Raw genomic sequence first — 26,148 nt, 5'->3', positions numbered from 1 at the left:
TGTTTCCAAAAGATACATTTTATTCAGCATTATAAAGAGGCAAGACACAAAGAATTAAGCTATTGGTAGTATTTGTAAAATCTGGGCTTCACCTGTGGAAGGTGCAGATGCGTCCAATGAGCGGCAGCTATAACACAAGAACGCTAAGGCTAACCTCAAGGATCAGACGTACATGCCACAAGAACGTTATGGCTAACCTCAAGGTTCAGATGCACATGCTACTCAAGATCTGCAAACACTCCTAGTTTACATTTAATATCACTAGGGCATGTCTCAGACTATCAGCTTGGAAAGAACTAAGACAGTTCAGATCTCAGCATGGCATCCTGTTACTGTTTTTTTTAAACACACATTTCACATACATTTGCAGATAAGCAAAGTCAATTTCAAGACAACAGTATGTGGAATAGGACAGATCTGTATTAAAAATCAAGCTGCTACTTGAACACAGTTACATGTTAAGTTCATTCACAGCTGAGTACTGGAACCACATGAACTGTACAGCAGTTACTGCATTTCGGGTTCTTAATTTGCTTTTTAATTGAGCTATTTGTTTATGCACAATTTTTTTCTTTTACTTAATATTTTATGTAATCCTGCACATAATGAGAGAAGTCTGCTTATGTATTCAAAGATTTAAAATAGTAAAGACCAATCAATTACTGAAATAGACCTTCATTTGCTTTTTTGTTGTGGAGCTAAATGATCACACAATACCACAAATAACTAGATATCTCAGATTATAAATTCAACTAGTAGTTGAGTAGAGTAATAACATCTTGAGCCAGAAATCACATTTGTACTGCACTTAATAGCAGTCACAGTATCACAGAACTGTAGGGGAAGGAAGGGAATTCTGGAGATCAAGTCCAACCTCCGTGCTAAAGCAGGTTCCCTACAGTAGGTCGCACAAGAAAGTGTCCAGGTGGTCTTGAGTATCTCCAGAGAGGGAGACTCCACAACCTCTCTGGGCAACCCATTCCAGTGCTCTGTCACTGGAAAGTTCCTCTCATGTTTGTAAGGAACTTCTGTGTTTCAGCTGATGCCCATTCCCCTTGTTCTGTCACTGTACACTAGTGAGCAGATTCTGGCCCCAATCGCTTGACTCCTGCACTTCAAATATTTATAAACAGTGATGAGATCACCTCTCAGTCTTCTCCAGGCAGGAGAGTCCCAGGTCTCTCACCAATGGACTTTCATTGTTTCTGCTATTGCTTTCTCTAAACTTACCACATCAAAAAAGACCAAGAGCCTTTGTTGCAATCTACCTCACAGTTTAAACATGGACGGCATGAAATAAGTTTTTACCTGGTTTTGAGTATATTGCCTTATCACACAAATGGCTTGTTCAGCAAAAAAGAAAAAAAAAAAACAGCTTGAAAGCTGTAAACTATGTATTTGGTCTTACCATTGCAAAAAATATTAAACTCCCGATTTCATTACTCTGCTTCCACAAAACATCCTATTCAAGAGGATGCTGGTTCTGCTAAAGGTCTGCTTCAAGTATTTATGGTCAGCGGAAGTAGAAAGTATCAGGATTATATATGATTAGGTTCTTTGAAAAATTAGCTTAGGCTTTTTTATTTCCTGCACAACCAGATAAATAAAATCTGGCATCAAGATGAGGGTTTGTTTGTTTGAAAAAGAAAGCCTATTCACTGAGCCATATCACTGAAGATTTAGAATCATCATCAAATAATACTTATCTTGTTACAGTGTAAGAACTATAAAGGAGAATAAAAGCATGCTGAAATTAATAAATCAAATGTCACTCCTCAAGCATACGATTAATTTAAAATTTCCTTGACAACATTATCTCAGTATTTTCCCCACTCTTTCACTGTACCTTGCACGTATTGCTTTAATTACAAAAGAGAGGGAAAAAAAAAAAAAGAGAACACACTCAGATGTAAAAAGTATCACTGTCATTAGCTCATCCTTTTGCCTTGGCCCTCAGCTCTACTTCGATGAAGAAAGTCAAGCAAAAAATTCCAAAGCATGTAGGCACAGTCTGAGAGGGCCTCCATTCCCTAGAATCACTGCATTTGTTACCACAACACAACTAGAAAATTCTTTGTGATTAGTTTACGTGCTGCTACTTCATGGGAGGGTAGACAGGGATTTCAGGCATCATCTAGAGTAGAGCATCTTTTCCTTCATTTGCTGGAATTAGGTCAGGACAGCGCACTGAAGCCGTTTCCATTTCATTTCTCTTACCGGGTTGGTAATTGTGATGATCTCCCCTTCACTGACGGTCAGCTCGTTGTTTCCAGGCTCAGCAGCAAAGTCATACATAACACGAGCCTACATGTGTAAAGAAAACAGCAGTGAGTCTTCTGTCATTTTCAGAAGATTTCACAGAGGAAGTACGACTTATGCTTAAGTAGCAGAAATACTAGGTGGGGAACATCTGGATATAAAAAGAACAATTTCAACACGTAGGGAGCGAATATTTTCTGAATTAGAACCCCAAGTTGAACACTACCACAAATTTTGTGGGATTAAAATCTCCTGTAGAGCATGTTAGAGATGGCCACTTAAGACTGGCAGTTTTCTGCCCTCTCCTGAACTGCCTGTACAGCTTTTTTTTCCAGGGGAAGGAGGTAGCAAACAATCCGATTAATATTTTCTTCCACAAGACACATTCCAATTCCAATTTGGGTAAAGGGAATTGTTTCATAGAGCAAGCAATTCGGCCAAAGGAAACCAAAACTTACTGCGTATGTGGGTAATCACTTCTTGTGGGTACATAAGAAGTAAGATGAAAAATTATGTTCTGAAATTCTTTGTAAACAGGAGGAACTACGCAAATGTGCATAATGAGAGTAGGCCTGTTACATATTGGCAGGAGCAGGGAGGAGAAAATAACCCAACCACCTAATCATTAAGTATTTCAACACAATACCTTAAACGTGTACTGAATCTGGTATTACACTCCTTAAAAAAATGTTGTTTGAAACACTAACAAAGCTGTCCAGTGTTTAAAGAACAGTTCTGCTTTGTACACTATGCCACAATTGTTTGTAGGATTATATTCTTTTAAACATCTTTTCATTGCCTTCTATTAAATTCCTCTCCAATCTAAAGCAGAAAAGACCCTCGGGAATTACAAAGTGATCATTTTTACTTTCTTGCAAATTGTTGAAATTGATGCACAGGAATCTGTCCATATCTGACAAAAACACATGTAATTCACCTTAGAATCCTAAAGGAAGATCTAGCATCAAAGTTTTAGCCTGTCCTTTAAAGTGGCATATTAGATAAACTTTAAATCTGATCAAACAGGAGAGCAAGTAACCCTTTATCTAAACTTATCTTTCTCAAAAATAAAACTCATCATACTAAAAGAACTTACAAATAATAGAAGCCTTTGTAATGTATATCTCAAGTCTTCATGTTAGCCAGGTGCCCAAGATGTAATCAATACATTATTTCATCTGATTGATGCCAACAGTTAAGTATTACAGAACAGCAAAAGGGAAAGCTAGACTGCTGGTCAGGAAAAGTACAGGTGTTATCAGACAGTGCTAATAACTGTAACAAAAAGCTTTTCTTGTCCTACTAAAATGACAATGTATAAACTCAGTTACCAAAAAAAAAAAAAAAAAAAAAAGATTCTAGTACCTTGGAATTCAGGAAAGAAAACATCCTTAGGAACAAAGTTATGAAGATTTGTGGTTGTATGGGAAGGTCTCTAAAACTGGTAACATAATCATTGTTTTACAGGCCCCAAGTCCACAGAATGGACAACTAAGAAAAGAAACCATTTCCTCATCAGCTCCCTACAAAATTTGACTTGAAGAAACACATCAATTTCCCCAGCCTATCTGCAAGACTATAACCTCACTATGAACACACACGCTTTTAGTTACCTCAGTTCCTGCACAAGTAGGCTTTGTTCCTGCTGATTAGTATATACATATAACTGCCAAGAAAAACAATTTTATAACAGTGTTACTAATAATGTCAGACAGTGCCTGCAGCAAGAACCTTCTTGCCCATCAGTAAGGAAAAAGAGAAACAAATTGTTTCTGCCATACATATACTAAAGCTACACATATGTAAGGATGTTGAACACGTCATTTTTTACAGCAGGCTATCAACACATATTCCATTAAGCAAGTCTACTTAGCATGGCTCAGATAATGGGCGTCTGACCTGAGGGGAAAGCAGCCTTAGCTACTTCAAGTGGTACAGATGGCATTAAGTTCATGCTTAAGAAGAGAGTTCACCAGGACACATGCAATTTTATATTAGTCTTCAGAAGTGGTACAACATCCTACAGTAATGACCTGACTGGAAAGCTAAAATATTTGTGTCTAATAACCTTGAGATCAGGTGCAAATACTTCATTCTCCAGTGACTTGTTCAGAGATATCTGAAAGAATTCAGCATGTACGGACGGAAAGATGAAGACAGATGCATAAAATTTAATAAAGTTCTTGTACCACGTCTATTCACTCACTTGCTCCAGATTCCTACTTCACCCAGAGTAGAAGAGGGGGAGGAAAAGAAACAAACACTGTTTTTGCCTTACTACACTTTGACAAACTGAAAAAAAGAATAACTGTGGTACTACAAAAATGGATTACTGTAAAAACATTAGGGATTTGAGATATGTTTGCAATCTGATCCATGTATCGATGACTAAAATATATTCCTCAGAGGTATTTGATTATTAGTATTTTTACTTTTTGCAGGTGCTCCCCTTTCACTTGCTTCATTTACAGAATATAGCAAATCCTCTACACAAGTAACAGCTGCCAATCAACTACGCTGGTGTGTGTTAGGCCCAGCACTGCCTGCCACTGGGCAAGGAAAGTGGTTGTATGGCTCTGCTTTGTGCTGTGTGGCCTCACTTCGAGTGCTGCGTGTGGGTTTGGGCACCACAACATAAGAAGGACGTAAAGCTATTAGAGAGAGTCCAAAGGGCTATAAAGATGGTGAAGGGTCTGAAGAGTAAAGTGTATGAGGAGCAGCCGAGGTCTCTGGGTTGGTTCAGCCCAGAGCAGAGGAGCTGCACGGAGGCCTCATGGCGGCTGCAGCTCCTCACAGGGAGCGGAGGGGCAGCGCTGAGCTCCACTCTCTGTGACAGCGACAGGGCCCTGAGGGAACGGCATGGAGCTGTGTCAGGAGAGGGGCAGCTGGGGGTTAGGGAAAGGTTCTTCTCCAGTGGGTGGTGGGCATGGAACAGGCTGCCCAGGGCAGTAGTCACCGCCCCAAGAGCCAGAGTTCAAGGAGAATTAGGACAGTGCTCTCAGACATAGGGTTTCAATTTTGGGTGGTGCTGTGTGGAGCCAGGGGTTGGGCATGATGAACCTTGTGGGTCCCTTCCAACTCGGGGTAGTCCGTGATTCTATGATCAGTTGCACTCACAGCAGCTTTTAAAGTAGCTTGCCCATCTAAACCCATGTTGGTAAGTGATCCATTCCTTCACTGTTTTGTTCAAGTATATACAATGAAAGCCATGCATTACAGCATGAAATTTGGAAAGTATCAGCGGCATCCACTCAAAATTTGAGCATACCTTTGAAAACACTTTCGCCATGGATAACACTTCTAAAAGAAACAGATCTTGCATTATGCTGCAGGTTCATGTGCTTCAGCCACGTGCTAAAGTTTAAAAAACTTGTATCAAAGATGACAGCTTCCCTACGACAGATAGCAGTGGTACACAGTACAAAGAAAATAGTCAAAAAAGGTTCAAAGCATGAAATTCCTCTAATAAATGCACACCCTCCTCTTAGTAGTTAGCGCATTAGTCAGAGCTTCTGCCATTTAGTACTGCATTTTTCAAGGGATAGAGATTAACAAGGTTGGTCTGCTTCAGAAACAGACTGTGGGTTCATGGGCACTCTCCAGCTTCATGTCCTACTTCCCATGCTGCAGGGAGCAGTAGCTTCCAGATTCACAGAAGATCAAATTCCCTATTTCTTTTCTGGAAAGTAACTGGGGCAGATAAATCTTTTCAAAGAAATTAGCAACACACTAGAGAAGCAGAAATCATAATTTGGGAAAAGAACTGAGACAAAGAACTAGCTGCAAATAATTCCATTCAGAAATAGGCAGTATTTCTGCCTACCGCAATGCTGCTATTCCCAAGGGATATGTGACAAGGCTAAAAATTAGAACAATTAGTATCCAAAGTCAACAGGAAGAAAAATGCTTTAGGAACAGAGGTAGGAGCCACCCCATTTCTTTCCCACCTCAGAGTACTGAATACACCACCTTTCTTCCAACAGTGGTATCATTAAGACTTATTTAACCTTCTCCACTCTTTATTCTAAACCCCAGGTTCACCCAAAAGCCATTACATACTCCAGGACTGAATTGCTTTTCACTGTAGCAACTGCCATATCTGGTTCTATGACTTAACAAAACTGCCTCTTTGTTTTAATCTATCTATCACAAATATACCGGTCTGCCAGATTAAGTGTATATTTGGATAATCTAAGCAGAAATATTAAATAGCTCTTAAAGTGTTTATGCCTCTGAGCCTGGAAAGGCAGCTACTTTCTGTCTTGCCTCCAGTACAGAAATCTCTACATATGTTCCTCTTACAGGCATTCCCAGGAGACAAGAAGAAAACAAAATCAAAGGTGGAAGCAAGAAAGGACTCTAGAAACATTGACTCCATCCTCCTCCAGAAGCCTTACCTTAAGAATTCAAGAAATTATACACCATTTTGGAAACCAAAATTTAAATGTTGACGAGTTATTACAAAGCAAATGAAAACGACACTAATCTTTTTAAACTAATAGAACGCAGATTGAGAAAATGCATATGCCTCCCAGGCACTGCTGTTCTTGTATGTGCGCCATGTATCTACCTAGACAAACCTACCGGTCTGAGGATACTAAAACTACCTCTTCAAACATGGTTTTATACCATAATTTTATTAAACTGTAAGTAAAAACAAAAATTCACTTGTTCAATAAAAAAGCTTTTTCTTTACTGACAAAGTGGGGTGGGTTTTTTGTTTGTTTTCCTTTCAAGATCAGAACTAAAACAAATTCATCCAAAAAAAGTGAGATCACAACATTCAGATGTCATTACTCTAAGTCCCCTCACCAGCTGCAGCTGCTGGATCCTCGCAATGCTCCACAAATTCAAACTGAAAAACGTGCCTCTCGACCTGCCGGCTCACTTTCTTTGGAGCAATTTTTCAACTGCAAAATAGCTCAAGAGCCTGCAGCTACTCATTTGGAGGTAACAACACTGACTATAAGCGCATTAGAAGCAAATTAAATACAGATAAAAAGCTAAGAAACAAGGACATGCATCATTTTGTCCCGCTACTAAAAAGATGCTTGTTGGTAGAGGAGACAGAGCAGGGAACTCCTCTCTTCACCTAGGAAGCTGCACGTGCCTCCAGTACTTCAGGCAGACACGTGATCAAGTGTACACGCTGGATTAAAAGCCCTGCCTGGTAATACAAGGGAATGGTTAACAGAGCAGAAAGAGTTTCCAAAAGGCACAGAAGGAAAAGTTTGAAGTGCTTACAAGGTAAGGGACAGTAATGAAATACTCGATTCCCAAGCAAATGCGCACGGCTTAAACCACTGGCACTTGCAGAACTAGCATTAAGGGTGTAATAAGCATACCTTAAAACTACTTCTAAATGCTAGTCTCTAAGAAAGAAGCGACTAGGCAAGTTTTCAAGTGCTGAAGTTACTTTAAAAATATTTTCTCTAGTTATAAAGACAATGAATGACATTAACTTTCCTCAGTAACTCATGCTCTTCTCGGGTGAGGACAGATTAGCTCTTCTGACCTCAGAGACAGCAAACTACTGAACAGCACTGAACTGTCTTGCTGAAAAATATTTTTCCATCAGGAAAGAAGCCCCCCCCACACCCACAGCTGATAGCTTCTGCAAGTTCTTCACGGATCTTGGCACAGATTCTTTCTAAGGAAAGCCAGCTGTTTGCATGCAGTTGCATTTACCAACCAGAAAAATAAGGAGACCACTAAAATCCTTGCAGTGAGCAGCAGTCCTGTGAAAGAATCAAACTGAAATACAGTACAGGCAGCTGAGGAAGAGTGAATCTACTGAGATACCATGGCAGAGCCTGGAAGGCCATGTGGGCCAGGGACCAGAGGAGCCATTCAGATACTTCCAGCTGTTCTCAGACAGAAGGGAAGACAGAAATTCAGTCAAGGCGAGTCCAGCACTTTTTTGGTAGCAGTTTTAAAAAGCAGCATTCAGATGGTGGTACTTTCAACACAGACATTATGCACTTGGAACTTTTAACCATAGAATTCTATTAAAAGGGTGCACAGTTACCTTTCGTGGTGCCCATACAGACATACTGATGGAGCGGTAAGGAATCAGATAACAGAATCCACACACACAAAAGCAATATAGAACCAGGGTAAACTCAGTTGCAGAAATACAGGCAAGACACCCATGTGATTTTAGAGATATTTCCAAATACTGACTCAGATCCTCCTACTAATCACATCTGAGTGTCCCATTGCCTTAAGTGCTTAAACCAGGTATTTTTTCTTGCTTAAAACATTACTTATAAACCAGCTAACAACTAGCAAACTATTGCAAACAGGAACAGGGAGCTCCCATTCTATCAGAAGACATTATTCTAAACAGATTTACTGCACTGCTCCAAGTGCCGAGACTGCCTCATATTTTCCCTTCTATGTACAAATCTATACCAAGTCTCCAAATGGACTACAGATAAAAAAATTTCCAAACTGAGAAGATTAATTCTGGTTACATCAGCACACACAACTGGAGCAAGCACTGCTTGTCTCTGTTTTACAGGTGTTAGGCAGCATACATTTATCTCAAGTGCGATCGAAATCTCTGCCCAGCTTCGATCACTGCTGTGCCCCTGCAATCAAACTACTCGTGCTTGCAATTGTTTGCTGAACCAAAGTGTAACTGTGTGCTTCAGAAACTTGCCATGTTGATCCTCATGGTATCAGCTTGAGATCTCAGAACGGGCAGCGTTAAACCCTTGCAATTCTGTCCCCAAAGAACAAAACTAGAAAGAGGTAAAGGTTTCAGAAAAAGCTGGCAGCATCCATCAGAAAAAAATGCCACATTGTGACCTACTCATTAAGACAGCTTGCAGTCACACAAGAGTGCTTCTTCTACGAGAGGAGATTATAAAACAGTAATTATCCCAATAATTAGAGGCACACACAGTTTCACTAAGGTAATCTAATGAACTTCGAGCCTTTTCAGACTCACCACACTGTTACAGGTGGTGCATCTCAACGCACCAGCTGCATGGGACAATCTAAACACAAATGAAGAACTACCAAAGCAATCAACCTGCATGAAAAAGTGATGCTACTTCAGATAAAACTTGTCTTTGATTCAATGCGTTCTAATATACACCAACTTCCAGCCATTTTAAGCGTTTCTGTTGACAGAGTATAAAAGTACAAGCCCCCATAAAGTTACAAACCAGTCTCTATAAGCAGCAGTTCATGTAAGTAGACGTTAGACCTGGTCAGAGCACACCCAGCATTTGGACTGGACATTAGTCAGCTACAATCTAATGCAATGTGCACACTAGCAGCATTGGCCTATCTCACTAAGTAAAAAAAAAATAATAATAAAAAATAAAAATAAAAAAGAACAATGTCTTGACAGAAACATTAAGAAAAAGAATAATTTAATGACATCTGGAAGAACCATATTTCTGTAAGTCACAAGTTATTTGAAGCTTCTCTTTTTACAAACTTTCGTCTTCCATTATTCAAGAAGGTATTTAAGTTGGACGTCACAGAAACGCTGTATCTGTCACTTATAAAGGATATACTGGTAGAAGAAACCAAAGAAAACAAGCCTGACCTGCTGCTTCCTTACAAGCAGTTAGAAAACTTGAAGGCTTGGTAAGATATGACTGAGCTGTTGATAGAATTACAATTATACACACATATACAAACTTGCAAGAATACGGTCTAGCTATCCACAGCAGGAAAGGAAGTTCTCAATTTTTTGTTCTGTAAGCATTTTTGTAACACAAAGGCAGAGCTAGTAAGGGAGGAAATGACAGTACTGCTGAAAGAATTGCGCTAAAACTAAACACTAACCACACTAGTTTATGGTACAGTGATTTTCAGCTACTTCAATCTTAGCCACCTCCCCAAAGCTTTTTTAAAATCCAGTGGAGGAGATAAGCTTAATTCTCAGATCTGATCAAGTTCTAGGACAAAATGAAGAGCTTCATCAGTCGTGGCCTTAGTGCTGCTGAAAGGTGAATTGTATGGGCTGGGCTCTTCGTGGCACCCCAGGACTTAAATCAGACCTCGCAGGACCAACATACGCCTTATCAAGTGTCTTCATGACAGAAGAGGGGAAAGAAATTCTCATACAGAAGAGAGAACCATTTTAAAGGCACCCAAAGAGAATCGTTTTACAGTTTTTTCTTGAAAACTAGCCATTTTTGTTGTACCAGCCAGGAAAACCAACATTTTGCTTGATTTAAACTAGAATCAAGAGAACAACTTATTTGTGCCCTGAACACTGAGAACTGTAGCTCTAAACGCTGAAAAAAAGAGAGCAAGTTCAAAACCTACTGTGTATAAACAGAGATAGCATATGAAGACACAAAATAAAAACACAACCGTTCCTCTTGCCAAGGAGGAGCAGATGGCAAGTCAGAGCAGAAGTCAGCAACACAGAGATAAGTTGCAAGAAAACAGCCGTCACTGGCTGTACACAAGTCCCACACTGCACAAGAGTGGGACTGAGGGATTTTACCTGGGCCAGTCCCGCTCGCAGAAAGCCGAGGTCAGGCACCGCTGCGTACCCAGAAGCAGCTGCGGTGCTCAGATTCTCCAGGGACCTGCCTAAAGCTGTGCTGCCAGCACCCCTCTGTAGCTCCCTCCTCCTTCCAGCTGTACTTTGCATAGTGGAAAACCCTCCCGTAAAGCAGCTTCCTTTATGGCCCAGGGGAAGCTCTGCCTTCAGCCTCCTTTTGAAGAGCTTCTCTAAAATACAGGAGGAAATTAGAGTTTTGACTGACAAAAAAACACGGGTTTGACCTTATCTAGCGGGCTCACTGCGAGTACGTCCTCTCAGCAGCAGCACCCAGGGCCGTCCCTCTGCCCTTCACACCACACCGTGTCCTGAACGTCCCCTGTCTGAGAGCAGCTGGAACAGCCTGAGTGAGGGCAACTCCCTACACAAGTAGCTGTGTCTCATGCCCTTTTCCTCTTAAGAATTATGGGTCTCAGAGGACAAACTGTCAAAGTTAAACGATTCTGCTTTTAATTGCCTTTTTTTTTTTTTTTGGCAGATGTTCCTTAGCCGTATGAAGCTCAATGAGAAAAACCGCTTTGGAAAAAACGATAAGGCTCAAAGCTCCAGTGCAATTTTCCAGTAAGCAATACGCACAGCTTTCTTCTCCTAGGCAGCACTGAAGTTTTGCTTGTGGAATTAGGACAAGAATGCTTTGCATTTTAAACTCTGTGTGACTTGGGAAACTCCTTTTTGATCATAAATGGCTGACAACGCTGAGATACAACTAAATAAAGTAACGGCACAAGCTCTGATTTTTGCCCCTCTCAGAAAAGTTTGAAGTGAAGCTGAGTGACCTTCCAATTGCAAAACATGCTTTGAAAGTTTTAGCTTTAAATGTAGAACACTGCAGTAGCTATTTAATGTAAATAATTCCAGTTTTCCCAGTGTTGATCGGTCTTACTGCAGTGCTGGCTGAAACAAATCACTCCCACTGTTTTACAGTCCCTACGACCTGCTTTTGCAATGTTCTGCAGCACTGCTTCCAACACTAGTGTTGCAATTGCAGGTAAATGCAATACTGGATGGAACCGATCCGTGTAAAATAGCAAGCGATCCTAATCAAATAAAGAAGTTTTCATAAACAAAAGAATGTGTGGATGTTCATATTTAACGAGATTTCTGAAGGCATTAAAAGCAGAGGTTCTAAAAGAGGAAGACAATTTGCGAAGGAAAACATGGAAAGAATGGAGTAAAATAATCTTCATTACAAAGCCACAGTTAACTGTAAAGACTTCTTGCTGAACCGATGCTGATATGTGGAAAAATCAGACCGGAGTGAAAATCTGAATCACTCGGTCTATAGACCAGATGACGCTCATAGCATCTGATACCAGAGTTCCTTCTCTCTCACTACTGTAATTGTATTTTTAAATGACGATCTCTGCTAATGAGTCTCTGATGACTCAATGCCCAGGTGCTTAAAATAGCTTTGAAAAACTGAGTCAGAGGAATCATTACCCGAGCATAACATCATACAGAACCTCAGCACCCTGCCAGCTTCCCAACCCAAAAGCTGGCTCTCATATTAGAAGCCTTGCACTAACAATTGCTGGAATGTAAAGCAACCCGCTTGTCACTGAGCTTCTAAAGGATCTTAAGGTTAAAGACAAAGGAATGCTAAAATCTGTACCTTCACAAAAAATGATGGTGTTACTTCATGTGTTGCTGAGCTCATCCTAACATCTCACTGTATCAATAGGTCAGGTATTTGAGGTAAATTTGCATCAAAGCATTTTCACCTTCTCTTGTACTATCAATGCCACTTTTTAAAAGTCCCAAGAAATATTTTCACATCTACTTAATTATAGCTTAATGAAACCTTTTCAAGTGATTAAGACCATTAAACCAAAATGACTGCTTAACCTAACAAGTTTTGTTCCATCACATTCTACGTTTGTAAATGAAATCATCATCGATTAAGTCTTGCTTTGCTGAATTTAAACACTGGAATACGCTGGCCACATTACAAAGTGATCCGCATAGTAAAAGTCCATCCAAACTCACAGATAATATTAAGATTGATTAACTGAATATTTTCCTAAGATAAAATTTCCTAGAACAGACTTTGTACTGTCAAAGTCAGGACAATACAGAAGGCAGACTCGCATAACGCAAAGTTTGGAGCACTTGGCACAGAGAGACATTTCCCTTCCCAGCTGCAAATAAGAACAAAGAATTGTTTCTGCCTGATTCATTATGTAAACATACAAACAGCTTCACAATGATAGGAACAAAAGTGTGAGACTTCTGTTGGTGAGCCTTACACGAGTAAGCAGAAAAAATAGAGATGATCTAAGTCCAAAGTATTGTATTGTTTCCTATCTGATATTTTCATACAAAAAATTATCTTCCCTAAGCACAAGCAGAAGAATCATGCTAAATTCAAGTATATCTCACTAATGACATTCACAAAAGCTATTCCAAAAGCCTTAAACAGCAAAATTCTATGCATTTTTAGCTATATCTGCCTTCTTTTAAGAACAAAATATGCAGCCTAAGATCTTTCACCTCAGGGGAATTCTTCCTGTGAAAAAGGGCCCCATTCCTTGAACAGAATCATAAACAAATAAATAAATAAGAGTTCCTGAAGTAGACAAACCAGTGAACAATCAAGAACATCATAATAAGATAGAGGTGTCCCTAAGGTTACAAAATAAAAATTGTTCATATTGACACCAAAAGGAGTCTAACCTAGTGGAGGTTACCAACACCTGCCTGGGGAAATAGCTGCCTTGTGAAAGTAACTTCACCAACTTCAACAGCACTCCTCCAATAAATCAGTTAACCAGCTCCAAGTTCTATCTCCATCTTATACATGAAGCCCCTCATTGCACATTATTTAGCAGCACAGGTTCCAGAAGTCTTGTCTTGGCCATCCACACACACTCACCTGCCAAATTCCCTCAACATCACCTTGAAATTCTGACTTCACAAAAGACACAGCATCAGCCTTTGCAAGAAATGGACTTGCCTACCTTTTTAAACAAACACCTCTAAAAATAGATGACAGTAGGGAGCACATTATTAAAAGGCAGCATACCACTTCCTGACATTTGTAGCTCTCCCTATTCAATGAATCTCAAAAACAAAAGAAAGGGTATGAGTAAAGCTGGGACTTCGCAAACACCAGCAGGGGAAGAGGAAAGGCCAAACACATCAAGATAGAAAGCACAGATGCATTAAGAATGAGAAAACCTGATCGGCAACTTTTTCAAGCACCTATCAGACACACATTTATGATATTTCATTTTCTTTGTAACTGGGTTTTGGAAATTTTTTAAGCTTCGTTATGCATTTTTAAGCTCAGGCCCATTTTGCCCTTTTATCACAGTCAGAAATTAGGAATCAGTAAGCTCAACTCCAATACTGAAGGAAGCATCCAGGCTAATGTAACCAATGTATCAATTCTTAAACATGGATATGCCTATCTCTTAAGTTTGGTTCAGTTAAATTGCTGTAAAACTTTGGAAGTTGGTATCTCCCAAACAACCCAATTTCTTTTTATTTATTTTAAAGTTTGCCTCAGCTTTTAGAGTACGTGGCCTTCTACAAGCTTTCAGGAAACCAGAAAGTCCACTGCCAAGTTACAGTTAAAGATCTGGCTAACCTAAGAACTGTCACCAGAAGTCTCACATCTACTGTTTTCCACTCTCCAGTTATATTCCCACAGCCTTCACCACGAAAGCCTCCCCCGCTGCACTTGCACCAAACCTTTTGTATCTGCTCTGAGCAAACTTTTACCTACTTCATTAGATGGAACTGGACAAAACTTTTCCACTGCTCTCCCTCAGTTAATCTTTTGCTATTTTAGCAAGTTATAGTCACTCAAGGACAGGCCTGACAAGCGTTAAGTGTCAACACAAGATCACCACAAGGAAGGAGCAGCAGTGACTGCAAGGCCAGCTCCCAGCACCAGACTGAACCTCCACAGCCCTCAGAGGACGTGGGGCCTACACTGTCCCTGTCCTGCGGTCAGTTAACACACCAAGAGAACATCAATAAAGGCTTTTTTGCATGAAAATAGTAGTTATTTCCCCAGCAAGTTTTACTATTTCAGTAAGAAGTCTCATGCGCTTAAATGGTACAGGGAAGAAGCTAGATGATGAGATTAAACCACATCGTCACAGTACTCTGGGAACTTAAACCGCATGGTTTATCACAGAGGAAGGCAAGAAGACTTCAAGAAGACTCTGGCCTTCAGAGGGCCAGAGTCCACAAACAAATTACAGAAGAAATGCCATTTTCTCCTCGTGAAGTATATTCTAGTTTAAACAGGAGTAAGTTCAGGAAGCACTAACAGTCTGCGCGGTGCAGGCCGGGCCTGATTGCCAGTCATCCCTACCAGCCATACAGGTCATCATGTCAGAGACGTTTCTGAAATTCACATTCCAGGTGACCAGTTACAGTTCAATTCTGTCAACATTTTCTTGTATGATTCCGATATACTTCAGAAAGAGAACAAGTGGAAGGTGGCAAACATGTTTGCAACTTCAAAAGAAAAACAATTTCCAAGTGAAATGGTAACTTCTTAGTTGGCTGAGTTCCTAAAGACTGTTTACTGAGCCTGTCACTCCCTTAAACCATTAAAAAAAGGTATCCTTTATTACAGCCGACATTTGAACAAGTTCAGGAAATTAAAATCCACAACAGGATAATTAGCTGAAAGGGACCTAACTCATGGGTGAAGCTTGAAGAAAATAAAGCAAGCTTCTCTTCAGTAATGCTCTGTTAACAGCTTATCAAGATAATAATATTAAAAAGAAAGATGTCAAGCTTTTGCTATCACTTCCCAATTTTAACATGCAAGTAAATTACTGATTTTTGCAAAGCGCAGAATGAAAAAATCTTGCACCATCTGATTTCAATACAGTTCTGGCTAGTACACAAGAAGTGACACGTCCTTTGTTCTAAGGCCATAATGACGACAATGATTTATTTCACAAAAAGTGAAGCGAAAGCTTCCGTATATATGGATAAAACAGCGTTATGAGATCTCACAAGGATGGAGACAGCTGCAGTTCAGAGTGAGGTAAAAAACCATGAACGATTTGAACATAGTGTCTGGTTAGCATACCATGTATTATGCTTTACATCTACACCTGTAATTTTATTTTTATTGCTACCTGCAGTAGTTACGTGTGCTTACGCATGATTCAGGCACACAGCCCACAAATCAGTGGAAACCACCAATAATAAAACTAAATCCATTAACGATATTCTAAAAACCTGTATAGGGCATACATTTCACTATATTAATACTTCTTCAATTGCATTAATTATGTTGAAGCCTAAACCACTCCTTCGGTGCATCTGAAAAGGTTTACTAAAACACAAGTGAGTAACCCTCTGCTTGGATGGTTGGAGACTGCTACTTAGCCATAAAATCCTACTCACTGAAGATGCAGGATTTCTCAGATACTGAGAAATGCCACACAAGCAGCGTGCTGTACGACAGGTGCCTCAGTAAAACAAAGTGTTTGCACCGCTGGGCAAGTTTCAGAATCAGATCAGTCTGAAAGTATTACTTCAAATACCAAAAAGCCTCCTGCACTATTTAGACAGCTTGGAGATGACGTTTACCCATCTACACAAGCAGAGACAAAACAGTACTGCCACTTTCATCAACCAGTATAGTAAATAAGTATTGTTAATTTAGAAAGAGATCAGTTTCAGATAGGATGAGCTAATTTTGACTGTTGCGTTAATAGCAGATACTGTTGAAGAACAAAGCAAAACAATTTCACTTCCTTCTTTTTCTTTTCTCCCTCAATCAGACACTGCTACTACTAGAGCAAGACGCACGTCGCAGCTCTGCAGAGCCGCCCCGGCCCTCACGCCCCCCACGCCCGCAGGTCACCGTGCGGGGCAGCCCGCAGCCCCCCGCCCCTCAGCCAGGCCCCTGCCGCACGCGAGCCGTGCCCGCCGCGCCGCCGCAGCTTTTCGGAGCCCCCGCATCCCCCCAGCGGACAGGCGGCTGGGCTCGGGGCGGGCAGCCGGGACGCCGGGCCCAGCAGCACGCAGGCCTTCCCTCCGCGCAGCCTGGCAGCCATGGGGCAGGGGTGCGGGACGGCACCAGCCCGGCCTCGAGCTGCTTTCCGTCCCTACAACCGCGCCGGGAGAGGCGAGGGGCGGAAATCCAGCAGAAAACAACTTCGGAGCTAGCACTGCCCCTCCGAGCACTGCGCGGGGCCGGGCGGCAGCGAGGCCCGAGCGCGCCGCGGCGGCAGCCCCCTCCTCCCTTCCCGGCGGCGAGGGGCAGGCCCGGGGAGGGGACTCGCTCCCCCGACCCCGAAACGCAGCACTCCCTCTCTCCCACGGTGCCCGAGCCGAGCTACGGCCGCCGACCCCGCCGGGGGGCTAGGCGCAGGGGGCGCCCCGGAGCCGCCCCGCCGCCCCCCGCGCCGCGCCGGGGACAGCTCACCTTAGTAGCCATGGCGCTGCCGCTGCGGGCTGGGCTGCCGCTCTGCCCTCCCTGCCGCGGCCCGCGGCTGCTCGCTCGCCGTGTCCGGCCCGCCCGCCGCCGCTGGGCCGCGCAGGCGGCTCCTCCTCACCTCCCCCGGTCGCCGCCGCCGCCTGGGGGCCGCTGGGCGGCTCAGCAGCCAGCCCGGCGCTGGGCAGGCGGCGGCTGTTGTGGCGGCGCGGCCGTGCCCCCTCCCCGCAGTCCCTGCACCCCGGCGCGGCACGCGGGGGCAGTGGCGGGGCCGCTTTGCCCCCTCGCCGTGAGGGCTGGAGGGAGGGAGGGTTCCGCGGGGGGAGCCCCGGGGGAGCCGCCCCGGCCAGGCTCTGGGGGCGGGCGGGTCCCCATCCCCCGGGCACGCAGCGCCTTCACATTTCTGTCGGGTTTTGCCTCGAATTCGTATTCCTGGAGCGGGGCGGCTCCGAGGCTGTGGAGTGCCCCTCGGTGTCGACGACGCGAGCAGCCCCGCTCCGGCCCCTCAGCGGCCACTGAAAAATGCACAGAACTCTTTCGTTATCTGTTTGGAGTCGCTATCCATCGGTTCCCTCTACACAAAGATTTCTAAACGGCAAGGAAAGGAATTTCCCCTCCGCCGGGCTCCCTCTGCAGCTGTCACCGAGACGTGTTCCGGCCCTGGTGCTGCTGGGCCTTGGTGCAGGGCAGCGGGAATATGGCCTCAAGAAACCAGACACGCTCTGTGCCGTTGCTGTTAGACACTGCCAACATCTCATTAAAAAATAACACATCTTACTCAATTTCCAGCCTTGGGAAAGGTGTGATGGGAGACCAAAGCAAAGGGCGAGGGGGAAATCCGGCGGCAACAGCCATATGAGGTTCATGGACCACATGAAACCCACCTCTGCCACGTGTATGTGGCGTCTCATCGGGAGAAATCTCCTTTCTGTGAAAGGAAGTGGTATGGTTGCCAGGGTTGCCAAGGAGGTTTCTAAAAGGGAGGTCATGATCCTGCTTAACTCCTTATGTCCATATTTCCCTACCTGTAGAAATTACAAAACTCTCCTCTGCTTTCTCAGGGAGGCAGCTCCATTAAAAGAGAAAAATATGTCCAAAGTTTTTTTTTTTTTTAAGTAGGAAAAAGAAAATCCCATTTAAATAGGACAAGTGAAATAGTTTCTATGGAGAGCGTGGGTGAGGAATTGAGAGGGACCTGGAGGAGTCACTACTGTTTTTCAGATGGTTGAGATGATTAATTAGAGAAGTTTTCAAATGCCGTTACTTCAGGTTTTAACTTTTCCAGAATTCACTTAAATGTGTACAGCGATTCCAACTTTTTATTCCTTATGACAGCAGTGCATGCAGCCCACAGCAGACTTGTACAATACTGCCTTTAATTTGAGGCCCAGTTTTGCTGCATGGTTTCTCCCAGCCTCATTTTTCATCTACTTCAGTTGCCCTTCATGAGCAAATCTCTCTGAAGTCTTGCTTCCTTTTTATGCTTAGGGACCCCGGTCCTTGACTCTTTTGACAGCAATATTTTTAATGCAGCACAGTGAGACTTTGGTCTTAGAGGTGACCTAGTAAGGATTTTGGTTGACCTTGGTACAAGTTCAGGGGAAACTGTCCCCACTCCAACCCCACACCGCGCAGAGAACAGTCCAGCAGAGGTCTGGCTGAACAGCAGGAAGAAGGCTTGGAGAAGGGGCTTCCAAGCCAGAGTAGAAACCAGCCCACTTGCTTCCTGGATGAAAAAGGGACTTGTCCATAGCTAGAAAGAAAGACGGTGTAATACAGCAATATTTTGTCTCTGGCATTTTTAGAGACAGCAAGGGGAAACTTCTGGGTGAAAGTGGAGAACTGTAAATGTCTGCTTGTATGCATCCCTTCTTCATAGTATGAGCAGTTGGGATAGAGATTCTAGACAGAAGTGCCATATAAGTTTGCCACAGTTTAAAGGTGGCATAGCTGTGTCCACAGTTCTGGCAAGGAAAAAAGGCCCAGGACTGATTTCTGATTGGAGTAAGCCACTCATGCCCACACTACTTAGACTAGATTAGCTCCCAGGACAGCAAATTTTTTCCAGTCAGCAGACTGTTGGAGTGGTTTAAAAGTGGGTTAGCCAGGGAGCTAACGGTTAAGCAATGTGCAGATGTAGGTATTCTCTGCTCAAGGAAGCTCCCTGGACCTGTAAATAGACCAGACCTGATATAGACAAGGGCTAAGTGTGGCCACAATTTGTAGGACCAAGAAGGACCGATGTGTAGTTACGGAAACCTTGGATCTTATAAAAATGATGCAGGTCTGAAATCAAGAGACCCAGCATTGTCTTATTTAGAGCCGGCCAACAACAAAGCCACGAATTACTCAGCCTCTCTATATGCCTAAAATCTCCAGTTTAGAGTTTTCCACTGTGAACTACTCCTAAAAATAATTCTTGCCTGATAAGTTTGAGGGATGAAGGAAATGTTAACGTTTCTTTCCAGGTGAAAGAATGTTCTGGGATTATTATTTTGATGTGTTCACAATTAATTGCCATTGATTCTTGCATTAACAAAGACATTCTTAGGAATCACTTTGGATTACAAATAAATGGATCTCTTCCTACTGCAAGCTTTATTGTTGCTTACTGCAAGGGGCCAAATAACAATGAATTGCCAATGATAGTCACCTCGTATTTCCAATTTTCCAAATTAGTTAATTTTCTGCTACCAATCTGAGTCCAAATTAATTAAGACTGGATGTTTGCTTAGCTCTAGACATACAAGAAGTCTTAGTGGCGTTTCTGTAGGCTGGAAACAGAGGGCTCTGCGTGGAGCTTATCAGCTTTGAAACACAATTAGCTCATTATTCACTTTGTAACAAAGCCCCAACTTATGCTTTAATAGTTAAGTATCTTGACCTCAGAAAAATAAAAAGCATCAACAACAGAACAAAATCCTTTACCAAGCACATAAGTTACTTTTTTTTTTACTGTTTTCTCTATAGATTTCAACTAAGTATGTATGTTTGCTGTTAACTTGTCTGCATCAATTTCCAAGAACAATTCCTGCTACAGAATTCAGTGGGAAGCGATCTGTTGCAGACTCTAATCAAATGCAAAGCTCCTGCCAATAGTGCTATACAATTTTTTTTTAATTAAAGATGGACTCTGGGAAAGGATATTTGCCAAACAAACACTATTCTCTGCTGGGCAAGGCCTGCCTGTAGTTTCACCATCAACTGAAAGTCAATGTCCTTGTGTGGGCTGTGCTGACTTAAGCAAGCCTGGAGGGGAATGATAAAGAAAAAACAGTGTTATTTAGATAACCTTCATGCAGAAAACTATCTAGAGAAAGAACTACGGCTTGCATGTCTCTAAGCTGCCGTCCTCAGGCATGCCTTGAGTTGGCGCACCTTGGATTTCTCTCTGCTAGCAGCCTGCACCCTTAGCGCTGCCCAGAAAATGTATTGGAATTTACCGGTTTTTCAGTGTCATCCATTTTTCCTGGGTCACCCCACTGCATTATTGGGTTAGCAATAAAGGCACTACCATTTTTCAGTGTTCATTTTATGGAACAATTTAATTACCTTTGGTCAACTGAGTGGCGTCAACTTTGCAAATGGAGCAGCAGCATGTCAAACACATTTAATGTCAAAGTCTTAGTAAGAGGCATACTGAGAGTACGTTGTTCTAGGTCTTCATTTTCAGAAGTGTTTCAGGAAGTGAGAAGTGATTTTTCTTCTTTCCTCATTGAGAGGCTATCAATGAGATGTGAACAAGAAGGTCAGTTCCATGCTATGTGCTGTTCGCTCAGGAATGAAAACCAATTATAACTACGAATTTATCAAGAAAGCCTAACAGTGATTAGGGGTTAATTAATTACAGAGATTTTTCATACTTCTCCTACTCCTTTTTAATCATCATGTTTAACTTAATCACCTGACACACTTCTTGTTTAAATAAAAAGAGGTAAAGATTTCAAATTTCTGAAGTCTTAAAGTGAAGTGTTTAAGCAGCAGCTTAACTTACAGATAAAAAATAACAGTAGGGTATTCTTTATCTTCAGAAGCCATGTGCGGATGGTTTCACATCCCTCCCCAAAAGGTTCTTTAGGCATCGCCGTGTTTCCTCCCAGCTGACCAGAGTTTCTGTTAAATGGGAGTTAACACTGTTTCTTCAATGTTTACCAGATAGCGTTATGAATTAAATACTGCTTTGTCCTATTTTCCCTGTCCTCCCATCTCCAAAACTGGACAGAAAATGATAGGAGTTGCCACATAAATGAAACCTAAAGTTAGCTGCACAGAACAACAGGAGAGCAGCTGGCAACTGTGTGCATAACTCTGTACAATGCGCCATCATCTGCAAATTTTATATGAAAAATGTATCTATTGAAACATTCCAAGGAACAATATTATTATTTTCCTTTATTTTATGGCATATGTCTTTGACCACAAAGGTCCCAAACTCATTTAGTTGGAACTCTCTGTGGCAGACTGTACCCTGCACCTGGGGCTGGAAGGTCACTATCAAACCAGCCTATCTTGAAATACCATAGGTACTAGGGTAAGACTTCCCCAGCTCATAAAAGCTGCTTTAGAAAAATGTACCCAGAATTGCACCAAAATTCCTTTCAGTTTTTCATTCTCAGAATTTGTCCCCGAATAAGCAGTTCTGAGAAAACCTGTACTTCGTACATTTGCTTTGGCTTAAGGGTTTTGTATCCTTAGAGCTGGCAGTGAAGCACCACTATTATCTGAACTCTGGCATACTATGTTGTTATTTTTCTAGTAAGTCTCAATTTAACATAGTTATATTTTTAATAAATATGCAGCTAGAACTGGCTTTGTGTTGCGTATGAATATGCTGTTTTCTTTACACTGGGGGAAAGTGTTGCGGTCAGCTAAATTTCTGCGCTGAGGGGGTGGGGTTTTTTAACACATTTTTGTAAAAGTCAACAGTTTTAAGTTGTGCTGGTGCTGGACTTCCTGGATTCAATTTTCTCTTTCAAAAACCCATAAAAACAACCAGTGAGTGCTGAAGAGGTGAAAAAGATACATTAAAAAAAAAAGAAAAAGAAAAAAAAGGATGGGAAACAAAATGCTGTTGCAATATGCTGTTGGACACTGGGAGAGCTGTTTTCTTTTCTTTTTCTTTTTCTTTTTCTTTTTTTTTAAAGCAGGTTACATAGAATAAGCTTTGAAAGTAATGATATTAAAAAAACCATGCTCTTTTGTTGAAGGAATGGAACAGATAACCTGAAACATCTGACGCTAGTATCAGTCTGAATTTTTGCATTCGTTTTAGGCCTGTACACTGATTGTTAGCATACCAGGTATATATATACCATTGTTAGCCTGCATTTGGATTTTTCTTAATATTTTGTATTCATTTGGGTCTCAACGCAATGACTGCTAAGCTCCGTAGGTTTTGAACTCAGTGAAAACTTGAATATGGTTTAGTAAAGAGAATGTTCAAGGAGTACAAGTATGCTATTTCCAAGTTTGCCGTTTTCTGGCTTTAGCAAAAGTGAGGTACTATCAGCACGATTGATTCTCACCGCTGCTGGCTCTGTCCATCTGGAGTGCTGAATGCCTGTGGCTTATTTCCATTTTCTCCTGCCGTGGTGGAAAAGCTCTGGAGAATCATGGAGTTGCTCTTTGCTCTTCAGCCAACTGCGCACAAGTGATGAGTTCCTTTAAAAAGCCAAGGATAGAACCCAAATTTTCTTCTGACACACAGATTGCTAGTTGTCCTGAAGATACAGATAGAGGAGAAAGCTGCAGAGGGTTGCAGGGCTAACATCAGGGATTTGAGCCCTCTTGTTCTGGGCTCTCACAGTGGGGAGCGGTGGCACCCACGATTCTGCCAGTGTGGCAGCACTGGCTGGTTATGTTCCCATGCACAGGACACGCAGTACTGTGGCATTTTTATGGAAAGATCACCAAAAGATTGAACCAGGCCCCAGTATCCACTGCGCCTTAAATCCCTCTGTGAGCGCTATTTCCTTTAGAAATAATTGACAATTAAAATACTCCGTAGAAAGAAATTCTAGATCAATAGACCCCGAGGATTCATACTCACATTTAATGAACGTAGGCCAAAAACAAACAAATAAAAAGTAAATGCAAAGTCACATTAATTTGTGGGAGCTATTGTTCATCTGTGCTTTCTCTAGTCGGGAAAAGTGTCTAGTATCCATGTCTATGTCTCTCTATCTAGAGAAAGAGTTGTGAAGCCCCTTTCTAGTCCACGTAAGTTTCTCTCTCATGTCAACCTATGTTAGTTTTCCAATTCATAATTAGCCCAGACAAACTCAAAAAGGAATAAAGAAAAGAGTTAAAGTAGTAACTTTCAAGAATTTCGTTACTGTGTAACTAGATGTACTCCTTATATAGTTTTTCCTATCTTGAAAAATGAACTTGGAATCCTGAGGTTCCTTTTTACCATACTTTTTGCGCATCAGTCTTTCAAGCCATAGCCAATAAACACCATGCTATCCTAGTAAGGAGATAATACTGTACAACAGAAGAAAAAAGCAAAGCCTCTGGCAAAATGATCGTCTACAAAGCAGGCTTTGTAGTCTGCATACCTTGCATTGCTACTGTGGAATTATGCGACTGTGGGCTGGTTAGAAAATTTTAAGTATCTAAGAAATTGTTTATAATCACTGCCTCAGATCTGGATTAAAAAAAAAATAGCATTTCACTTTGGACAGTTCATTAGGAGGAGTATTAAACTTATCGCTGGCAGTTCCAAGACTCCTTACAGCAACAAGTTTTAAAATTCTTTTGACAATCCACTATTACTACCAAGTCTACGCAAGCATTTCATTCATTACCAGTGCTAAAATAAAAATGATACCTTTGGGATGTAAGCATTTCATATCTTTGTTCACACTAGCTGACAGTTCTTTTCATTGAATTACCAAAAGCAGCCTTAGGGGTGGTTTTATCTCCCCTGTAAAGGCAGCTATCCAAAAATCTATAAAAATTTCCAGGAAATCTGACTCTTACACAGAGGTTAAAGAAAGCAGACAGAGAGAAATTCTGCAGCTTCCTTTCCCAAGTGCAGATTTTCTAATTTTGGGGGGCAGGTAGTAAAATCTAAAACTTAATTCAGAGGGGAGCAAGAAATGCGTCCTGTAAATTGAGACTTCCCCTTTAAGTTTACAGAATACCCTTGTCCAAAGGTTTTGAACTTGAGGGGGATATAACAGATGCAGCACTCAGTCATGTGCCTTGTTTGTGGCTAGCCACAAAAAGACTTTTTTTTTTTTCATTCTGAGCTCTACTCCTTTTTGTTGTTTGGAAGAAAAAAGACTGAACGCAGCTGGTCTTGACATGAGCAATAGTCAGTGAAGATGTAAAAAAGCCCTATGTCATCCAACTGGCAGAGGAAACTTAATTACCTCACAGCAATGTGATTACCTGTGAGATGTCCCCAGATCTGGGGACAAAGGGGACCTGCTGTACCACAGAATACCTCTTCTAATTTGCTTGAGTCCACCTGTGCATTTTTTCCACCATATCACTGTTTGGTTTGTCTGCAGTGATGGGTTTATCCAAAAGGGGCTCTTTATCACGAGCTTGCTGCCTTTTGCCTGACCTTGTTACATCAGTCCAAGACTTCACGAGAATAAAATACTGCTGCTACGGACAACACTGCAGAAGAGTTAAATTGACAGGATACTCTTTTAAAGTTATCATAACAAATGAAAGAGGAAATGGGACTGGAATCTGACATTCAAAAAAACTGAAAAACACAGACAAAAACTAAGCCTTGAGCACTGCAGTGAGGCACAAAACCTGCCAATATTTGCAATTTTGCTTTGTTGCAAATATTGCTGCAAATATTTGTGAATCTTCTGTTTCCAAGCTTTGTTTCTCAACATAAGCCTGCAGCATTCGCCCCTTCCCCCCCCCACAGTTTGAACAGATACTTGGGAGCAGTATGACTGCAAGCTCTCTGCCTGGCTGTGCCCCTTCCAAACCCAAATGTTTCACTTCACTACACTTCTTTTTGCTCTTATCAAGGCATGTTGCGGACTACAGGCTGAAGGAATTTATTTACTCATTTCATTTCCAAATAGCAGAAGAAGCTTTCCCCATAATAGTGCTTTAGTAGTTGGGTCGGTTGTACTTTGCTGTGTATGCCAGCCAAGTCCTTGGTACCACCACTGCCCCAAGCTGGTGCTACAGCTGCAACACTGACCAAAATCAGGGTCCTCCCTCATCCCAGTCTCACTGGATTTCCAGCCTGCCGAGCTGCTTTACCCAGCCTGCAGAAACCGCCCGTGGCCTCATCCTCCAGGCCACCTCTCCCACTGCTGACCCTGCGCCTGAAGTCCCCAGCGAATCCTGCTGAGCTGCAGCTCTGGCCCAGCTGGCAGCAACCATTTGGGACTTTTCTCAGGCTGCAGCTGCTCAGAAGCATCCTTGTACAAAAGCAGCTGTAATAGCAGGCTTCTCCTCAAGGCCAGATGATTTATAGGATTGAACTGTCCAGACTCTCAATCATGTGATCTAGGAGAGGATGATGAATAGGCAGAGAGGAACTTCAGCTGAAAGGCTGTTCCTCTGGGGTCCAGAGCTGCTCCCTACATGTGACCTACAGGCTGATGTGCTTCCTTCACGCAGAGGCCTGCTCCCTTAGCTCCCCTGGCAGCAGGCCTCCTTCAGGTATCCCCATGAACAGATTTAGTTTCCAAAATAACTGGCCCTGCATACTTGCTGTCCTTACAAGTTGGCTTCTGGAATGCAAATACCAACAGGCAGTTCAGGGTAACCTAATAGCATCTATTATTTTCCCTTCCTTCTCAGCACCGTCCAGGTTTTGCAGCATCAGAGCAAGTTGATTGTTCCTGTTCAGTGGGGAAGCTGAACCAGCAGATTTTGCTGTGGCCTTTCAGTGAGCCATCCAAGTGAGGAGGGAAGATGCAGTTGTGTTTTAAAGCAGCAGTAGATTAATGCCTAT

At 42.2% G+C, this 26,148-nt stretch overlaps 1 protein-coding gene and 1 long non-coding RNA gene across 11 annotated transcripts in view; both read right to left on the bottom strand.

The window, feature by feature from the left end:
* The window catches only part of SNX9 (sorting nexin 9), a 66,860-nt gene extending 49,507 nt beyond the window's left edge, over positions 1-17,353 (bottom strand). Inside the window, exons 1-2 of one of the 6 annotated variants that reach the window (XM_021390446.1) lie at positions 17,199-17,353; positions 2,218-2,304 (exon numbers count right to left, since the gene is read on the bottom strand). In XM_021390446.1, coding sequence (XP_021246121.1) covers positions 2,218-2,304; positions 17,199-17,210 — 99 coding nt within the window. In that variant the 5' untranslated portion in view covers positions 17,211-17,353. Of the gene's footprint in view, positions 1-2,217; positions 2,305-3,355; positions 3,840-10,735; positions 11,238-17,198 lie in introns of those variants that run through there. The other 5 variants (XM_021390442.1, XM_021390441.1, XM_021390445.1 and 2 more) reach the window with 5 other exon arrangements.
* The window catches only part of LOC110396566, a 31,877-nt gene continuing 24,132 nt past the window's right edge, over positions 18,404-26,148 (bottom strand). For 2 of the 5 annotated variants that reach the window (XR_002437059.1, XR_002437063.1), the window contains 2 exons: positions 21,202-22,868; positions 20,734-20,930 (listed from right to left, as the gene is read on the bottom strand). This is a non-coding gene — a long non-coding RNA (uncharacterized LOC110396566). Of the gene's footprint in view, positions 20,457-20,733; positions 20,931-21,201; positions 22,869-26,148 lie in introns of those variants that run through there. The other 3 variants (XR_002437060.1, XR_002437061.1, XR_002437062.1) reach the window with 3 other exon arrangements.

Source organism: Numida meleagris, chromosome 3 (genome assembly GCF_002078875.1).
Source record: "Numida meleagris isolate 19003 breed g44 Domestic line chromosome 3, NumMel1.0, whole genome shotgun sequence".
Lineage (NCBI taxonomy): Eukaryota > Metazoa > Chordata > Aves > Galliformes > Numididae > Numida > Numida meleagris.
Note: the sequence above shows the minus strand (reverse complement) of the source record. Positions and strands in the feature narration are given on the sequence as shown.